The sequence below is a fragment of the Eupeodes corollae genome, chromosome 1 (assembly GCF_945859685.1).
Source record: "Eupeodes corollae chromosome 1, idEupCoro1.1, whole genome shotgun sequence".
NCBI lineage: Eukaryota > Metazoa > Arthropoda > Insecta > Diptera > Syrphidae > Eupeodes > Eupeodes corollae.
In genome coordinates, this window is record NC_079147.1 from 159,493,340 (window position 1) to 159,511,384 (window position 18,045).

Genomic DNA, 18,045 nt, shown 5'->3' on the forward strand with positions numbered 1-18,045 from the left:
TAGTTCCAAAACAAACAAAGGACGATAAAATAATTTTGTTTCATTTATTTATTTATTTAAGTAGCAATATACATTATTTCTTTTACATTTAGTAAGAACATGCTATTATGTTAAAATTATTCCGAATACTTTTTCACTGTAGACCAGTGAATTGTCTAATAACACGTTTAGAAGGCTTAACAAACAAATTGGTAAACTCATTTGAAGAAGAATTTCTCGACCGATGACAGAGGATATGACAATTTATTTTGGAAGTGACAACAGGTCGTACAAAAACATTAAAAAAAAGGCTGGGATACGACCGTCTGGGTCCGATCCCTTCTGTTGATTTGTCTTGATTAAAACTTTAACAAAATATTTATAACAATATTTTGTGTGAGATAAATTATTCGAAGTTAATATCGTTCTTTGTTTTTCTAATACTTCCTTTGAAAACTATTTCATCAGTTTTTGTAGGCTTTCGTGTTAAAAAAAAATGTTTTTTACAACTTCACCTTAAAATTACTAACAATATTTTGCATATGATAAAATAATTGGATTTTAAAATCTAGCATATATTTTTAGTCAAAGACCAATTTCAGTAGCATTTGTTGAACATTTTTATTTCTGGTATAAACAAATGCAGATTGGATTTTTCTATGAAAATTTATCACAGAATTAAATCATTTTGAAGCCATTACCTTATCGAGAACCGAATTTCTATTTTTACCAATTTTGAGTAGATTTTAACTTTTATGAAAACGCTAACTGTTGGATTTCTATAAAAAAATGACTGAATGTCGAACAAAATATTTTCTATAAGATTAAATTAGTTTGAAACCGATATCTTAAATTTAGTAATTTTAAGTTTTAGTAATTTTTTTTTAGGTTTTTATTTTTGTAAAAAAATGCCAATTCGTCTTTTCTTAAAATTTTATCAGATGTCAAAAACGTTATTCTTCGTTACATACATTTACAAAATAGTCTAGATGACAATAATTTGTTTTGTTTTATAAAAAACTGATGATTTTTTTTTCAAAATTATATCAGTTTGCTATTACGTCAAAATATATAATATAAAATTTAATTCAAGATGCTAGCGTAATTGGTTATTTGAATAATTTGTGGTAGCCATAATTATCATTTTGTACTATGACAAAAAACCATCCAAAGCCTTTCTGCATTGTCTCTACTAGTTCTTGAGAAATAGACGACGAAAAATAAAAATGAAGAACGAATCGTGTCTGTAAAGTTTTTTAATGAGCCAATACTTTTCAACTTATTTGAAAGAACAATAATTGTCCCATTATTTTAAAATACAAAATATTTACGATAGTCAAGTTGTCAAAATTAAAAAAAAAAACGAGTATGCAGTTAATTGTACACTCAGATGAAAAAAAACATTGTTGGCAGTTTAACAACTTGCATTTGAAAAATGTTCACATTTTAATTTTTAACTCAAGAACGTTTTCTTAAAATAATTTTTTTTTTTTTAAAAAATATAATAGTTGAATCAACAAATTGGATGATTTCACATTCGTCAACAGGGAATCTTGTTTGGAATCAAAATAAAATATTTATTTTCAGGGATGAAAATTGGAAGCAAATATTAAATATTAAAATAACAACTCCGTCGTGCACTAACACACAATATTTTCTTGCTTATATATTAAACCACATCTCGATTTCCAAAGCAAAAATGAAGTTGAATGTGTAACTTTACTTCACACACGAACAAAACGAAAATATCACATTAAGAAAGAAATTTTTGATTCAAATGTTTTGTGTTTCTCAACAAAAACGTAGTTCTTGAACTGCAAAATCTAACTGTCAATTTTATATGTTTAAAAATGAATACCACACACACATTATTTTAAAATAATGGACAATATAAGTGAAGAAGTTGAAATTAAAAATTTGGACACTGTAGTATGAGTTGTTTCAAGAATCTGGAACTCTATTGTCGAGCCTTTCTAAACCAGATAGCATTACTGCCATTTCAAGTTTAGAGTTTGATTTAGAAACTATCTTGAAATACACAGTCTCCGGAGAAGAATTGCTGGAGAAATGTAGAAAAAAAAGTAAAAACTTGAATTTCAAGAAGCATTGTCGACCAATTCACTAATAATAATTAAATTTTCGACAAACTAAAAGATTTTGAGGAAAAAGTTTATACAATTTTTTTCCAAATTTCATCAAGGACAAAATTATCTTTCTAGCATATAAAATAATGCAATCTAGAAAACTTGGAATAGGTAAACTTGCATAACATCTTTTTCAATAGATAGAAACTTAAAAGTTTGTATTCTTTTCAGATTCAGGACACTTTCATTTTTTCAATTTGCTGCATACAATTATTTTACCATCCAGAATCAACAGAAAATTTATTTATTTGGTGAGTTTAAACAATTTTAAACAAATCTTTACTTTAAAGATTTTAGAGGGAATAGCTTTAAAACAAATGAGTTTGTAAAACGCGGTAGTTTTTTGAAAACACTATTTAAATTTTTTGAATCCTAAGAAAATGTGTATTCAGTATGTCAAAAAGTGTTTACTTTGTTTTAAGAATACTTTTAGTCTTATAAAATTATCAATGACATCAATAATAACTTTAGAATAGAAAAAGTTGAAAAATTTTCAATGTCTGTAAAGTCGATAGTCTTAAACAATATGGAAACTGTTATTGGTTTTTAAATCTAATGTTTAATGGATTTAATTTGTATGTTTATTATTTTAGTTTATCTATTAATTTAATAAAAAATGTTAAAATGCCTTATGGGTCATAAACCTGTAATATTATAAATTAATACAAAAAACAACATTGACAATAATAAATAATACCTTTTACATTAACCGTAATTTTTTGTTAAACTTAAATTATTCCTCCAAGACCAATTTCTTCCTGCTTATGGACTTGTTTTTAGACTAAATGATTTTTGTTTTAGGTGAGTATTAAATATTTTGAGAACATTTTATAGGTCCTTAGGGCAAGAATTAAAGTTCTTGACTATTCCGAAAGACATGATTCTTACGACAACAATGTACGTTTTTAAACGTAAAAATACCGATAACATTAATTTTTGGGACAACAATGTTAATTCTTCGTTTATTGCAAATAATGTTCTTGATTTAAATATTAAAATTATTAAATTTTGAGAACTTTATTTTTTGTTTTTAAAATAAAAGTTTTCAATACTTAAATAACACTTTACTCTCTTAAGTTAAAATAAAAAGTTGTTGGGCAGATTTTAACCTACATATTTTCTTGAGACAAAGCTTAAAACTTTTGGCATAATAATTTTTTTTTCTGAGTGTAGCTTTTTGTTGTAAATTAATTGTGGAAAAACAAAATTTGTAGCTCGACGATTAATTAAATGAGGTCAGGTTAGCGCTACACTTTTTGATTTTGTTAAAACTTAGTATGCAACTAGTTGATAATTATTTGTTGTAAATTAGTTTTTGAAAGAAAAAAAATTCCATAATTTTGTTTCACTTAGATTTTTTTCTAAAAAGGGGATATGTAGTGCTGACTTGATAAGTAAATGCAAACAAAAAAAACAATGCTATTCGAAAATATAACGATGCAATTAATTGTTGTGTTTTTTTGTTTAAAATTATTTGAGATTGAAGCAAATTATATCTGATTCGAGCTGGAGGAATTTTAAAAGCCATTTTTTGAAAATATGCAATCGAAAGTTAATTTGTGATAGTCTGGGTCGAAATTCTGTAAATTTACTTTTTGACGAATTTTTCGGAAACGAGAGCTCGTAGAACATTTTGGTTTGCAGTTGTTGGTAGAGCATTTAAATATTTTTCTTTTGATGTGTATTTATCTTTAAAAAAAAATAGTATTCAATGTGTTGATTCATCAACGAATGTATACTCATTACTGCTGGAACAAAATGCAAAAATTGGAGCCGTAGCCGGAGTCGGAATAGTTGCTTGGATAATTTTTCCCGATAATCATTTTGTATTCTTTAATTTAACTTTTTTTTATTTACTCAAACAACCGCAATGAAAAATATTAATTTAATGCATAAACACAAACGACGAAATCAAATTTGATGTGCTAAAAATGATAAAAGTGAAAAGTGTCGCACGTCAAAGTTTAAAGTTGGTCAACTCTTCCGACTCCGGCTGCGGCTCCGATTCCAGTTCCGTCGCGTTGTGTTCGTGCACCTTCATTTGCGTGCTTTTAATATTTTTGAAGGTATTCCAGTTACGCCTCTGGCTCTGTCACCATTTTGTTCCAGCAGTTATTCGAAAGATTATTTGCCAAGCAACCATCAATAATAAAAGAATCAGAATGTTTGTTTTGGACAAAGTTTTGCTTTTGAAATTACAGCTTTAAGAAAGGTAACCGATGCTGGTCCAAGAATATGTCCTGAGAGTATAGTATGGGTCAACAAGTCAGATGGAACATCATAGGTTTAGGTAATGGTTAATAAAATCTTAATTCTAATATGTCATGCTATAACATCTGAATTTAAAAGATACAAAATAATGTTTATCTATTGCTTCAAAATTGCCTGTACCTGTTTCTTGTTGTGAAAGTAAATAGTTGTCATTTTTGTGGTCTGCTTTATAATCGTATTTGTTTCTTCTGCATTTTTAATATATTATGTACTGAGTATTTTATCATTTTCAGGCTTTTGAATCGGCTCAAACAACAGGCCCATTTGAACTTGAAAAGCTTCCTAAGCGCTTGCCCTATATAAACAAAATATAAAAATTAGTTGGATGCGGTGGCTGTAAGAGTGTAACTAATACTCTTTTTCGTTATTCTGCAAGTTTAGGATACTACGTGGGATTGATGGCTGAAACCCAAACACGCTTCAACTTCGGGTCCGCCTGACGTTTACGAGTTCAGCCATAGGAATTAAATGCATGCTTTTACAATGAAGCTTCGACCCCACGTTTCATTTGACAATCGTAAGGAAATAAAGTAATGTTATGTAATGTGACTTTAAACGAAAGCTCTAGTTCAAATTTGCTGAACATTTGCGTTGTCTGACAGCTCAACAGCTGTAAAAAAGTCAACAAACAAAATACATTTGCTTTTGGAGGGATTCCTATTGGTTATCATAGGCTGTGTATGCTACTTCCGCGATAAATTAAAATTTCTAGATTTTAAAACTAATATTTGAGAAAAAATAACAGCTGCTAATGACAGAAGTGCCATTCAAAGCAACCTCAAAGCAGACCCAACGTAACGCAGACGAAGCCGAAGCTGAATCGTGTTTGTGTTTTAGTCATAACCCTTAGTCCTTAGTAGTAAGGATAAGTAGATCGCTTACGGTGATCTGTAAGATAAAGGCGAATATTTGCAATCAACATATAAAGTACTACCTGAACTTATTATTGTCATGGAAGAAGGTTTATAAATAAAAAAGAAATAGCTTATTAAAAACAAATATAATTCAGATTTAATGCTAACTTTAAACTCAATATTTTCAAATTTACAGCAACAACCTACATATATTTCATCTTTTTGCCAGACAAAACTTACATTGACAGGGTAATAAACTGTGAACTGAAGTGTAATATTAAAATTAAGTCCATGTATAGTCCAGCGGTGTTAAATTGCACGATCCTGGGTCCAAGTCACCCACAGGGGCACGAAGCTAGATATTGCGCTCGCCAAAAGTTTCCTTATAAAATGATTGTTTCGTTGGCTGTATAGATTGTAGTGCTGGGCCGTATTTTGGTGATAAATTTGTACGATTTTCAAACGTTTTTTTCAGGATAAAGTCTGTTAATTATAAAATGAAAAGCCAAACTGAGCAGAAATCAAATGACAGCTGTCAAAAAGACCAACTCCGAAAAAAGTATTTGCAGATTGATAACCATAAAAAACTACCGTGATTATATTCACAAATCTTTTTCGATATTTCGAGTCTACATAATACATACTTTATTGTATGGGGCTTAGTTGAACAAATTACTTTACAAGAATGTATATTGAAAAGGTGGAGCGTTCTTAGTCGATATAAAGTAAACGAAGTCAAAGTTTCATAACTAAATATTTTAAATGTACTTCAATTCAATAATACAGTAGTCATAAAGTCTTTATTGGACAACGTGTTACCATTGACTACAAGTTCTATAAATAAGCTTGAAAATGCTCCTATACCTAAACAACACAACTCAATCCTGTTACTAAACATTTTTAGTGAATATGAGCGTTCTGATTGGGTTCGCTAGTGCCTCTTAATTATCTTCTATTATTATAAACTATAGTTTTAGTATACCTCAGTTTCCTGATATACTCGTAATTTGTTTGCTGATAGTTTATCTGTGTAGCATTTTATCGGCTATAGCACAAGCCTCTTTGCAAATGCTTCCGATTAGAGTTTATCGCTATTCGTTATCGAATAAATTATTATAAGTTGCTTTTGGTTTTTGTTATTGTAAACTTGAATTGGAGTCTTTCTAGACAGTGTGGCAGACAGTGAACTTGTTTCATTATAAACACTGATTGTATGAAGTAAATTATAAACATTATAGGTATCAACACTTTTATTTTATCTTATCAAGGTCACGGTTACGACAAATTGTTTTTGTATAGAGATTAGTTATCTTTTGTGTTGTTTATAAATATGAGGGTTCTATGGTACAACGATATTTATTAAGATTTCAAATTTGAAATAACATTTAAGATTATGTATGTAGGGTTTAAATTACTACTCCTATACCAGCGTATTAAATCAAGAGCTTTGACTATATAATACAAAATTAATTGACATTGTCAAAAAAGTCAGAGTTTTCATTAATATGCCGCAAACTAACGGGTTATCCATTTTGCGAATTTAAAAGTATAGGGCTGGAATTCGACATCTGTCAAACTAAATTGTTAAACTATTTTTTGTACAGTTGAAAGTGTGACATTTACGAAAATGGATCGCTATCGCACAACGCAGACAAATTGTTAAAACCTACTACAAAAATGGTGACTCTGCCACAGTCACATATCTATCGTGCTTGAAGGGAAGTGTTGAATAAAACATTGTCGAACAAAATCACTCTATTCAAATCTTTTTCAAAACGAACTAGTCGCTTACATTTTTTCGCTCAATAAAATTCTTTCTACTTGGTTGAAAACTTTTTCTTTTATTTTCAACACGTTATCAGCACGAATTTGTTTGTAAAACTTAGCTGAAAAGGCTTTACTTAACTACGATGGACAACAGTATAAATTTGCAAAAATTTAAGGGAAAAGATTACTCGCTCTGGAAGTTTCAGGTTTTGGTATATCTATGTACGTGCTCATGATTTAGATTGCTTTCTCGATGAATCCATAAAGCCAAGGGAGGAGTTGGCCCTTGCTGCTTTGATTCAAGAAGACAAAAAGGCACGACTGATAATCACTTCGTCAATGGATTTCAACCAGCTGAAGTTTTTGGTGACAAGTGACTCTGCAGCCAAGATGTGGACCAAACTTTCTTCTATATATGAGCAGAAATCAGGAGTCTCACTCAGCACACTGGCAGCAATAGTTCTATGAATATCGAAAATCGGAAGACGGCAACATGGCCAGTCACATATCAGATATAGAACAAATATCTAAACAGATTGGGTGCTCCGATGGCTACAATCATCTGCAGTCTTAAATGACAATTCAAACATTTCAGATCAGCATGAGATTCCGTGGCCCAGTCGAAACAAACGCTCCAGAATTTGACGCAGCGTCTAATGAAAGAGGACATGCTTCTATTTGAGAAAACATCAGATGATTCTGCTACAGACCATCAGGCATTGATTCATTACAAAAAGAAAAACACATCTATAGCAGATAAGAAGATGAATTCAACCTGTGGATTTTGAAAGAAACGTGGGCATTGGTCGAAAAATGTCGCACCCGACTTGCATAACAAAAAGACAACAAACAAGGTACATCATCGGCGTTAATGGCTCACTTCACAGACAGAAAAAGTGCATGCTGTTACACAGACTCTGGAGCATCGAGCGAAATGTGCTTCCAAAGAAGTGCGTTCAGTAGGCTGTTGATGAACGCGAATATCCAGTTTGCTTAGGAAATGTGTATGCACATGGAATCAGCAATGTGGAAATCAAACCAGATGTTTGTGGTAAGATGCAATTCCACACTGTAATAAATGTACCCTTTGTTCCCACCATTGGATTCAATTTATTCAGTGTCAGCTCAGCTGAAAGCTAAGGTGCTGCTACGAGTTTTGAGAATGGTCGTGCGGTGTTTCAGTCAGTCCTAGCATTGAAAGATGGCACAAGCGCTTTGGACATCTTAGCGTCGACACAATCAAGCAATCAGCTCTGAACAAACAACTATCTATCGGTGATTCACACAAATTCTTTTGCAAGGGATGTGCTCTGGGAAAATTTCATCGACAGAGTTTTGTCAAAGATGAAAGAAAGGACCAGGTTAATTGATCCATGCTGATCTCTGCGGAACAATGCAGAATCTTTCTCTAGGAGGTTCCAAGTATTTTCTGACACTGCATCTAAGTTCTCTAGGAGGTTCCAAGTATTTTCTGACACTGCATCTAAGTTCGACGAGTTTCTCACTAAAGCACGCGCCAGCTCAATCACTGTGAAAGCGCTAAGAACAAACAATGATACTGAGTTTTTGTGCAGAGCATTCAAAGGCATTTTGGCAAAGCATTGTGTTCATCATGAGACTTCTACACCATATGTACTTCAACAGAACGGTTTCATTGAAAGGCAAAACCGTACAGTAAAAGAGACTGCTCTCTCGATGCTTTATGATTGTGGTGCCCCACAGTTACTTTGGTCTGAAGCTGTCAATACAGAGGTGCAGATTCGAAATATTTGTCCCGTCTGATCAAACAATTAGAAGTCACCTTTTTAATTATGGAAAAGTGTAGCTTCTAGCTACAAAACTCTTTACACCTTTGGATGCAGTGCGTTCTATCATATTCAAAGAGAACATCGTAAAGGATTGGATGCTAAAAGTAAGCATGCTGCTTTCGTAGGCTACAATCATGAAACCAAAGGTTATAGACTGTACAATTATTATAAAATTGTTATAACTCGAGACGTCCGATTTGACGAAGACAAATCATTTTTTGAGTCTACAAATACCAGTTTAAATCAAACATCAAATCTATGTGCATTACCTTTAAACATTTTTGAATGCGAATGCAAGAGTGCGATGATGAAGTTACATTTCCGATGGAAGTTAGAGATGTTGACACCACATTACAAGAGAATGATAGCACTACAAATGAACGCTACCCATTGAGGATAGAATGATAAGCGATATGTGTGCTATAGCTTCAGCCGAAGAAAGTCCAACTAATGATGAGGCTATATCAGGTAATGAAAAATCTCAATGGCTAAGTGTTATGACTGAAGAGCTAGAATCACTTCGCGAATCTGACACATATGAAGTACTTGATAAAAAACAAACCTGGATGAAGCCAATTCAAAGCAAATGGATTCTCAAACGAAAGATAGATGTTAATGGTTTGCCAAGTCGCTATAAGGCAAGATTAGTTGTACAAGGATGTTGCCAAAAACCCGGAATTGACTACAAGGAAACATTTGCCCTTGTAGTAAGATTTGATTCTTTAAGAGTTTTGTTTTTTATTGCAGCGCACAAGCAACTCCACGTGCTTCGATTTGACATACAAAACTCATCATCAACCAGAAGCAAAATTGTGAACGAGTCCTGAGAAATTTGGAATATGGATTCTTCATCACCAGTAACTACAAAAGAAGAGAAGAAGTCAATTTCGAGAAGCTATCGAAAGTCTTATGTACCTGGTTGTTGCAACGCGACCGGATATTGCTTATGCGGTGATTGTCATCAGACAAACCGTCTGCTGCACGCATAACTAGTGTCAAAAGAATCTTCAAGTATCTCCAAGGAACAATGGATTATGGAATCGAATACTCCAAAGTTTCAGAATTTGCAGAGTTAACCGGATATTGTGATTCCGATTTCGCCAATGATGTGGACCCTCGCCGATCCCGAATTGGACATTTGTTTATGTTGAATGGGTCATATGTGACTTAGAGTAGTGAAAAGCAGAAAACAGTCTCTTTGTCATCAACTGAGGCTGAATATATATCAGCCTGTTCTGCAGCGAACGAAGCTATGAACTACGAACTTTTCTGAGGGTGCTTAATATTCTCAAAAAAAACAGCGATGCAAAACAATATTTTGTGAAAACATTAACACCATCAAATTGATTCAGAATCCAGAGTTCCATAAGATAACAAAACATATTTCCATCAAGCATAACTTCATTCGTCAGCTACAAAACGAAAATCACATAGACGTCAAACACGTATCTACAAAGGAGCAGAAAGCAGACATTCTCATGAAAGCGCTGCCCGCTCCAACATTTTCTAAACTTCGACTTTCTATTCGAATTAAACAACATAAGATGGGTTCGCAATGAGGGAAGGTGTTGAGTAAAAGATTGTCGAACAAAATCACTCTATTCAAATCTTTTTCAAAACGAACTAGTCGCTTACATTTTTTCACTCACTTAGTTGAAAACTTTTTATTTTATTTTCAACAGGGAGATTATGGTTTAAATAATAGGCTGGGTGGGTCGCATACCCACACAAATAACTTCCCATCCCGTCTGTGGATTATAGAAAACAATATTTTTCTGTGAAATAAAAAAAATTGAAGATAATATTTTTAATTTTTGAAAAGCTATTTGAGTCAAAAGTAAATTTTTACCAAGTTTTAGTATTGTTTGTTTGTAAGGTTTTTTTTCTGTAAAAAAAAACTTTCAATTAAATTTTTCTCAAAATTTTACTCAATGTTAAAAATTATATTTTTTAAAAGACAAAACTAGTTAAAATCCAATAACTCAAAGGTTTGAAAAGATATTTGAGTCGAAAATCAATTTTTACCAACTTTTATTAACTTTTTTGTTTAGGTTTTTATTTTTTGTAAGAAAACTGTCAATTCGATTTATCTCAAAATTATTCAGAATGTTAAAAACAATATTTCTTATAAGTTAAATTTAATTGGAAGCCATACTCTCAAATTTTTGAAAAGATATTTAAGTCGAAATTCAATTTTAAATGTTTTTGTTTTGGTTTTTATTTCTTATAAAAAAACCTGTCAATTCAATTTTTCTCAAAATTTTACCAGATATTGAACACATTATTTTTCCTTGCAAAAATTGTTTTGGAGATACAATTATTTTGTATTCGTAAAATTTTTGAGGTACAAATTTTGTTCTTCAGTTTTTTTGATTTATAAAAAAACAGTTAATTGGATTTTTTTCAAAATATATAATTGTTTGGTATCACGTTAAAATATATTATATTAAATTTAATTTAAGTCTCTAGCGTTTTTGTTTCATGAGATATTTAGGGTTGACCAAAATGTTCTCCTTTTTTTAAACTGCTATGGTAAAAAAAGCAGCTCAGAAATTTTCTTGAGAGCCCTTTCTGCATCTTTCTGTAGAAGAAAATTTATTTGAAGCCGATATCTCTTCAGGTTTTTGAGCTATAGACGACGAAAAAAAAACTTTGCGAAAGAACGAACGTACGTATCTACACACTCACGCACAGGCATCTTTCCAAAAATCTTTTATTTCGACTGTAGGGACCTTGAAACGTCGAGAAATGTCAAAATTTTCGATCAGACCCATTACAATAACTTCCTATGGGAAGTAACAAATATGTAACCGTTTAGGTTGTGTTTAGCATTTATAAAGGGACATATTTTAAAAACATGTGATAGAAAAATTTAAAAGCGAGATTGAAATTTAAGATAACTTAAACCTTCAAATAAGTTTTTTTTGTTTGTGGGACAGAAAAAAACGTAATTGTGCCGACCAGTGGTATTGGTTTTTTAAAATTTTATTTTTAATATTTTCGTCAACCGAATCTCACAAAACTTTTTTAATTTCATAAAGTTTTACCAATTGGATAACATTCTCGTCACTGTAAGCTTTTTACTCAAACAATGTCTACTTCTATTGTCGAAACGTTTCTTTGTTTCCGGAAAGTTTTTTAAATGTCTTTGACATTTGTTTTGGACATACTTTAAAAATACCTTGAGGTAGAATTCACTCATAACCAAAAAATGTTAAGACCAGTTTTAGCTTAAGAGATGATTTACCTAATTTTAACATCGTGCATACATCTCTTAACAATTTACTAAAGGTAAAACCACGAAATGGCTACTTTAACTTTTACCAAATTGGTAAATCCGTATGACATCTGCACAATTATTCTTATGGCAGCAGTCGATGGAATAGTCCAGTCAACAGTTGGAAAACCCAATGAATAGGTCCGTTCAAGCGCATTTGCTTTGTTTATTTTCACGAACTGTCACTTTTTAGACATGTTTGGATGCCTGTTTTTTAATGAAAGGGAATTAGCAATTTACTAGTTTAAAATTTTGCAGTACCTTAGTAAATTGCTAAATATTAAGCAAATTGATAGCTAGTAAATTTTTAAACCCTCAACAATAGATTCTTTAAAATTTTGCAGACCCACCGATCTATATTTAAGTCAATAGAGTAAATACAATTCGCATTGGGAATAAGTTTATAAGAGCCTAATTACGTACGTAGAAACAAAACATATATATAAATATATTTAAATAAATTATTTAATTTTTTTTTGTACTAAATGAGCGAACCAATTTAATGAAAACAAACACCATTTTGTATATATTATATGCTTATAACAAATTCCACAGTTCACAAAAAGTCACAATCGTAGCTTGAGAATTGGAAAATAATATTTTATTACACTATTTATATGTATGTGAATGTATGAATGACTTTATACATATGTACATATACTTATAAGCATATACATTCAAACATACATACATAACAAAACAAAAACATATAATTCACGCCATTTTTCTGTGGTTTGTCGGTATAGCACTCGGTTTTAAACGCCTCTATATAGCTTTTGCCTCAGATTTAGTTCCTTCTCGTTCGAGAATAACATCGAATGAAAAACGCCGGCTGTTCGTTAGCCATAGCCGACAATTAAAACCGTCATTCTTGAATATTCACAGATCCTCGCGCACTCTATACTCCCGAGGAACTCCGACGGTATATTCAGTTTTAATTCGAAAGAAGCTTTATTTCGAAATTTAAAAAAAGTGCAATTTCGATATCGAAAATATCATTTGATTGTTTTAGTTGACAGTTGATTTGACATTTGACAATATTATTATGTAAGAAGATCTTTTGCGAAGAATACGACCTGCGTCGAAGAAGGTATTAAGCGGGCGACTAATTTGTGATCGGTTTTTTGCCAGCAACTACTGACTTTACAGAGCTCACATTTAAATGGTGTAGTATAGAATGAGGCTCTGGACTGATAAAAAGTTTGTTTAATAATTTATTTTTATTATTTTTGGTTTGGTTATCATTATACTTTTCCTATCAGTCACTTAAACAGTCTGGCAGGGCTAAGCTGAACGTGATTTTGTTGTGTTTTTATTTTTTCAAAAACTGATTATGGTGTTATCGTGGTGTAAAAACATGTTCAAAAAACGGGTAAGTCTGATGTGAGTTTCTTGTCATAATAATTTTCGTGAGTTATCATAGATGGAATTCCATGCTTTATTTTTTTAAGGGGAGGGGGGTCAATAAATCGTTTACTATATTTATTAACATTCAGGGTGCATCGTTATGATATGAGAGCTCTGATGGCCACACTTCCTTGACATTTATTTATATTGTTGATAAGGATATCTATCGAATGCGATATCAAATGGGAACTAAAGGTGAACTTTGGTTGCGATAGGTTTTTTTTAATCAAAGTCGGTCGTCTAATCTCGGGACTTTTCTCCGAATTGCCAATGATTAAATTTTACTGAGCTCGTTAAAAAAAAGGTTAGACGGTTTTCAGCTGGTTAGTTGATTTTAAGTTTTCATAAGGAATGGATGAGGTTTTGGAGAGGATTAATTGATTGTCTAATATCTTCGTTCTTATTAAAATTATCTGAGTGTAATTGTCTTTTGAAAAATATGTTTCAATTAACCATAATATTTGGAGATATTATCATTTGGTTTCATTTGAAATGGATGTTTACTTGTTCTGTTCCTTGAAATTTTTATAACATCTATGAATAGAATTTATGGTGAAATTTTAATTTCGAGCTCGAATGTTTTGCACACAATATTTTTAAACACAAAATTTCAGTGATTTATTTACTCTTATGTTTCAAAGAACTATTGTGTGAAAGATGATTATATTATAAAATTATTATATGCTAAAAGTGTAAAGATTTTTGTTAAACAATGAATCTAAATGAATTAATAAACATCCACATAATCATTACTTTATATTCAAAAATTGGATAATTATCTTTAGACCTCCAATGCCTTATTGAAAGTTGAACAATGTGATTAATTTTTATTTTATATTTTTACTATACAATTACCAATAATATGTTGAGCGCTGAATTTGAAAAAAAACTTCTCTTAAAGGAATAAATTATCTTGGATTCGAATCTCGCCAATGCATGTTTCTATCTCATCATGTTTTTAAAACGTGTAACTTTAAATATGTATTAAATACAACTTAAAGCGGGGTTTTGAGGCTAAGTTGAAGCACAAGATATCCCTGAACAATTAATTTTTTCTTAAGAATAATTTGAAACACGTAAAATTGAACAAAAATTGTATGAAATATTTCAACTGAATATGTTGAACAAAGGACCGATTATACTTTTGGCAAACCATAGAAAATTCTACTAAAGCTAATTCATGAATGTAGAAAGTTTCAAAAGCCTTGTTTGTGTGTTTCTCCAATTTTAAAAAGTTATATCTCAGAACCCTTTCGTCAAAGAGTGATTTTGAAGTCGAGTTTTAAATAAGTCCACCAAAATTAATTAAATAGAAATGCCGAAAAAGCCAGTTGCTTTCCAACCCTAAAGCAATTCAGCCGTAATGTTCGCACTTCACCCCTTAGCTCAATTTCAGCCGTACTGTCAAGTATAGATATTCCTTATTGAACCAAACATCGAGAATGTCAACTATGTTTTTCTCGTTTTTTTTTTGATATTCAAAACTTTAATACCAATGTGCACAGGTGTCTCCTATTAAATACCTTACTATTTGCCTAAGCTTTAACTGTTTAAATATAAACATAGGGTACTAATAGAACTACATAAAAAAGGAACAAAACGTTGTCGATCAGTGTAATTTGGGCATTCAAGTTTAAACGAAAGACCCAACAAAGACTTTTCATAGTTATGAACACCCTTGTAATGATTAGAAAGAAGATGCCTATTGTAACCCGTTCCACTTTCATGCTGAAGAAGGATTACCTGTACGTCCACCGGAGTTGGACACTGATGAGCATTCCTAGAAATACGGGTATTGAATAGTTTGATTGGAGGAATATAACTGTCTATTTCAATATCGATAAAACATTCAAAGGCTTGAGACCTTGCGATAGTGTTGGAGATAAGCAAATGTCTCGGTAAGAAAACGATATCCTATATCATTTTTAGAGCTCTTTTCAATTCTATCCAAAAACTCAAGTACGTTATTGGGTCGCCAGCCTAAAACAAAAGAGTTATACTCGAGTTTAACAAATGTAACATCGCCGGAGAAAACTTAAACATTTAGCAGCATTTTTGGCGATGTCGAATATGTGATTACTCCAAAAAAAAGGATTTTGTAATATTCAGTCTCCTCGATAGAACTACCACCCATGGATATTGGCATTGATGGAGGGTTACGCTTTTGAGACAGTAGACAGCATTGAGTTTTCGAAGCACTAAATTCTACACGGTTTTTGATTCCCAATTGGAGAATGATGTCAGTATCAGAATTTAATGAGCTTATCATACGTGTTTTGATGGTTAGTGCGTTGGACTGTCATGCGAGAGGTCTTGGGTTCGATCCCTGTCTATGCCATCTAAAGTCTTTTCACGGGTACTGCCTCTGGCGAGGAATTGACAAATACTCCGAGAGTAACTCTTGTCATGAAAAAGTGCTTTCTCAAATTAGCCGTTCGGATTCGGCATGTTAACTTTAGGTCCGCTCCATTCCTGACAACATTACTTGCACACAGGAATGGTTGAGATTCACTAGGCCCTAGTTTTTAACGTACTGTTGCGCCACTCAATTTATTTATTTTATACTAGTTGTAAACTGAAATCAATTGGTTGAGGGGACTGTTTTTACTATAGTTTAACCTGCTTGATGTAAAAGAACTTGTCTTCTAAAACTTGAACGGGTATAAATAAAGTTTAATTGTACCAAAATTGATGGTGATATGACTGACCCATTGATTAATTTTATAATAAAGCATAGCTGAATGTACTTTCTGTGTTTAGAAAGCGATGAAGATGGAAGCCTCATTTAGGGTGGAATTTCGAGCCTATTGGACCATGGGAAGAAACGGAGGTAGAAGCGCATGAATCTTCTTTGTACTCCTTCTATTCTGTTTATATGGATTGAATAAAAGGGAGCCCATATTGTGCAGCCATATTCCAATATTGGTCTTACAAATAATGATATAAAAAGAAGTTTAAGAATATAAGGGTCGCAAAATCACGTGAAAAGCGTTTATAAATCCCAGTGAAATATTTACTTTTTTAATAATATAGTCATAATGATTTGTAAAAGTTGATTTTGAGTCAAGAATAATACCCAGATTAGGGAAAGTAGAGAATTTAGTTAAATAAAAAGGGTCTAATTGATAATTAAAAGTCAAACCATTTTGTTTGCTTGTAAAACACATTAATTTACATTTGTCTATGTTAAGTCAAAGCTTATTTATAAAACACTATTCGCGAAAACTATTTAGATCATCTTGTAGGAGTAAACAGTCGTCAAGTGAGTCGATACGTTTGAAAATTTTAATGTCACAGCGTAAATTAAAACAGTGTTTTATAATAGAAGGTAAGTCCTTAACGTACAAAATAAACAGTAAAGGTCCTAAGTGGCTACCTTGTGGTACACCAGAGTTGGTATAAAAATATGATGACTGCTCATTCCTAAAAACTATGCTGTATGATCTATGGTATAAGTACGACGAAACCCAACTAACTAATTTATCAAAGGCCTTACTGAAGTCTGTGAAGACACAGTCAACTTGTTTCCGTTTTTCAAATAAACAAAATGAACTGAAATGAAAGAAGTTAGTAACTGTTGACTTATTTTGAACAAAACCATGTTGACTGCCACAAATTATAGACTTACAATTAAACGGTATGACTTTACAAATAATGGACTCAAATAACTTAGGGATGACGGACAGTTTTGCAACGGGACGATAATTTTGTATATCATTTTACTACCCTTTTTATGTATCGGTGTTATGAACGAAGTTTTCCAAATTTCAGGAAAAATTGAAGGTTTAAGCCATTCATTAAAAAGAATATGAAGTGGATAGGATAAATAGGATGCGAATTTTTTCAAAATATAAGAAGGCACACCATCTGGACCAGGGCTATAACAAACGTCAAGTTCTGAAGCTTTGCGAACGGTATCATCTTTAGAGATCCAAAGACGCATTGTATTCAAATGAGGGAAATTTTGTGAGAGGGCCAATAACTCAGGCGTTTGACTGGAGTTCACTACTTCGAAAGCATCTTTGAAAAAATTTGCAAATTTTCTTCTTTGATATTGTGGCATTGTCTGGATATTGCGAAAATGGTTAGAGGATGATATTCTTGTGCTGATTTGCTGAAACGGAGTTGAAAAGTCCAAAGATAGAGTCGGCCATTCTTAATTTGAAAGATGCATAGTTCAATAAGTTGCGGTAGACCAATTTCTCTACTTTCATTGTTGTCGAGTAACCAAACTTTTTTTGAATATAATTCTTAATGTCAAGAGCATTAATTGAAGGGTCGAGTTTTGATATGAATAAAGTACGGTGACCTTCGACTTCTTTTGAACCACTACATACAGGAGTTTTATTTCGAACTCCCTATCCATTTGTATTAATCGTAGGAATTAATGGCGTATATAACGATAGCAGAGGTCCTATAGATGGCGTAGTGAAAGGAAGAGGAGGGCATGATGATCGCAATGATGTAAGAGCGTCTTTTAAAGGAGATTCAGTCGGTGTTGCCATAGGTTGTTGAGAGGTTGGTGAAGGGTGTATCAA

At 32.0% G+C, this 18,045-nt stretch overlaps 2 protein-coding genes across 6 annotated transcripts in view; one reads left to right on the forward strand and one right to left on the reverse strand.

The window, feature by feature from the left end:
• Positions 1-12,929, reverse strand: part of LOC129953284 (thialysine N-epsilon-acetyltransferase) — a 37,736-nt gene extending 24,807 nt beyond the window's left edge. For 3 of the 4 annotated variants that reach the window (XM_056066333.1, XM_056066302.1, XM_056066323.1), the window contains exon 1: positions 12,792-12,927. In XM_056066333.1, the coding sequence (XP_055922308.1) occupies positions 12,792-12,809 (18 nt within the window). In that variant the 5' untranslated portion in view covers positions 12,810-12,927. Of the gene's footprint in view, positions 1-12,791 lie in introns of all 4 variants that reach the window. The other variant, XM_056066312.1, reaches the window with a different exon arrangement.
• Positions 12,930-13,153: 224 nt separating this feature from the next.
• LOC129953264 (uncharacterized protein DDB_G0283357-like) overlaps positions 13,154-18,045 on the forward strand; it is a 92,363-nt gene continuing 87,471 nt past the window's right edge. For both annotated transcript variants that reach the window (XM_056066268.1, XM_056066277.1), the window contains exon 1: positions 13,154-13,472. The gene's annotated coding sequence lies outside the window, so the exon portion shown is untranslated. The remainder of the gene's footprint in view (positions 13,473-18,045) is intronic.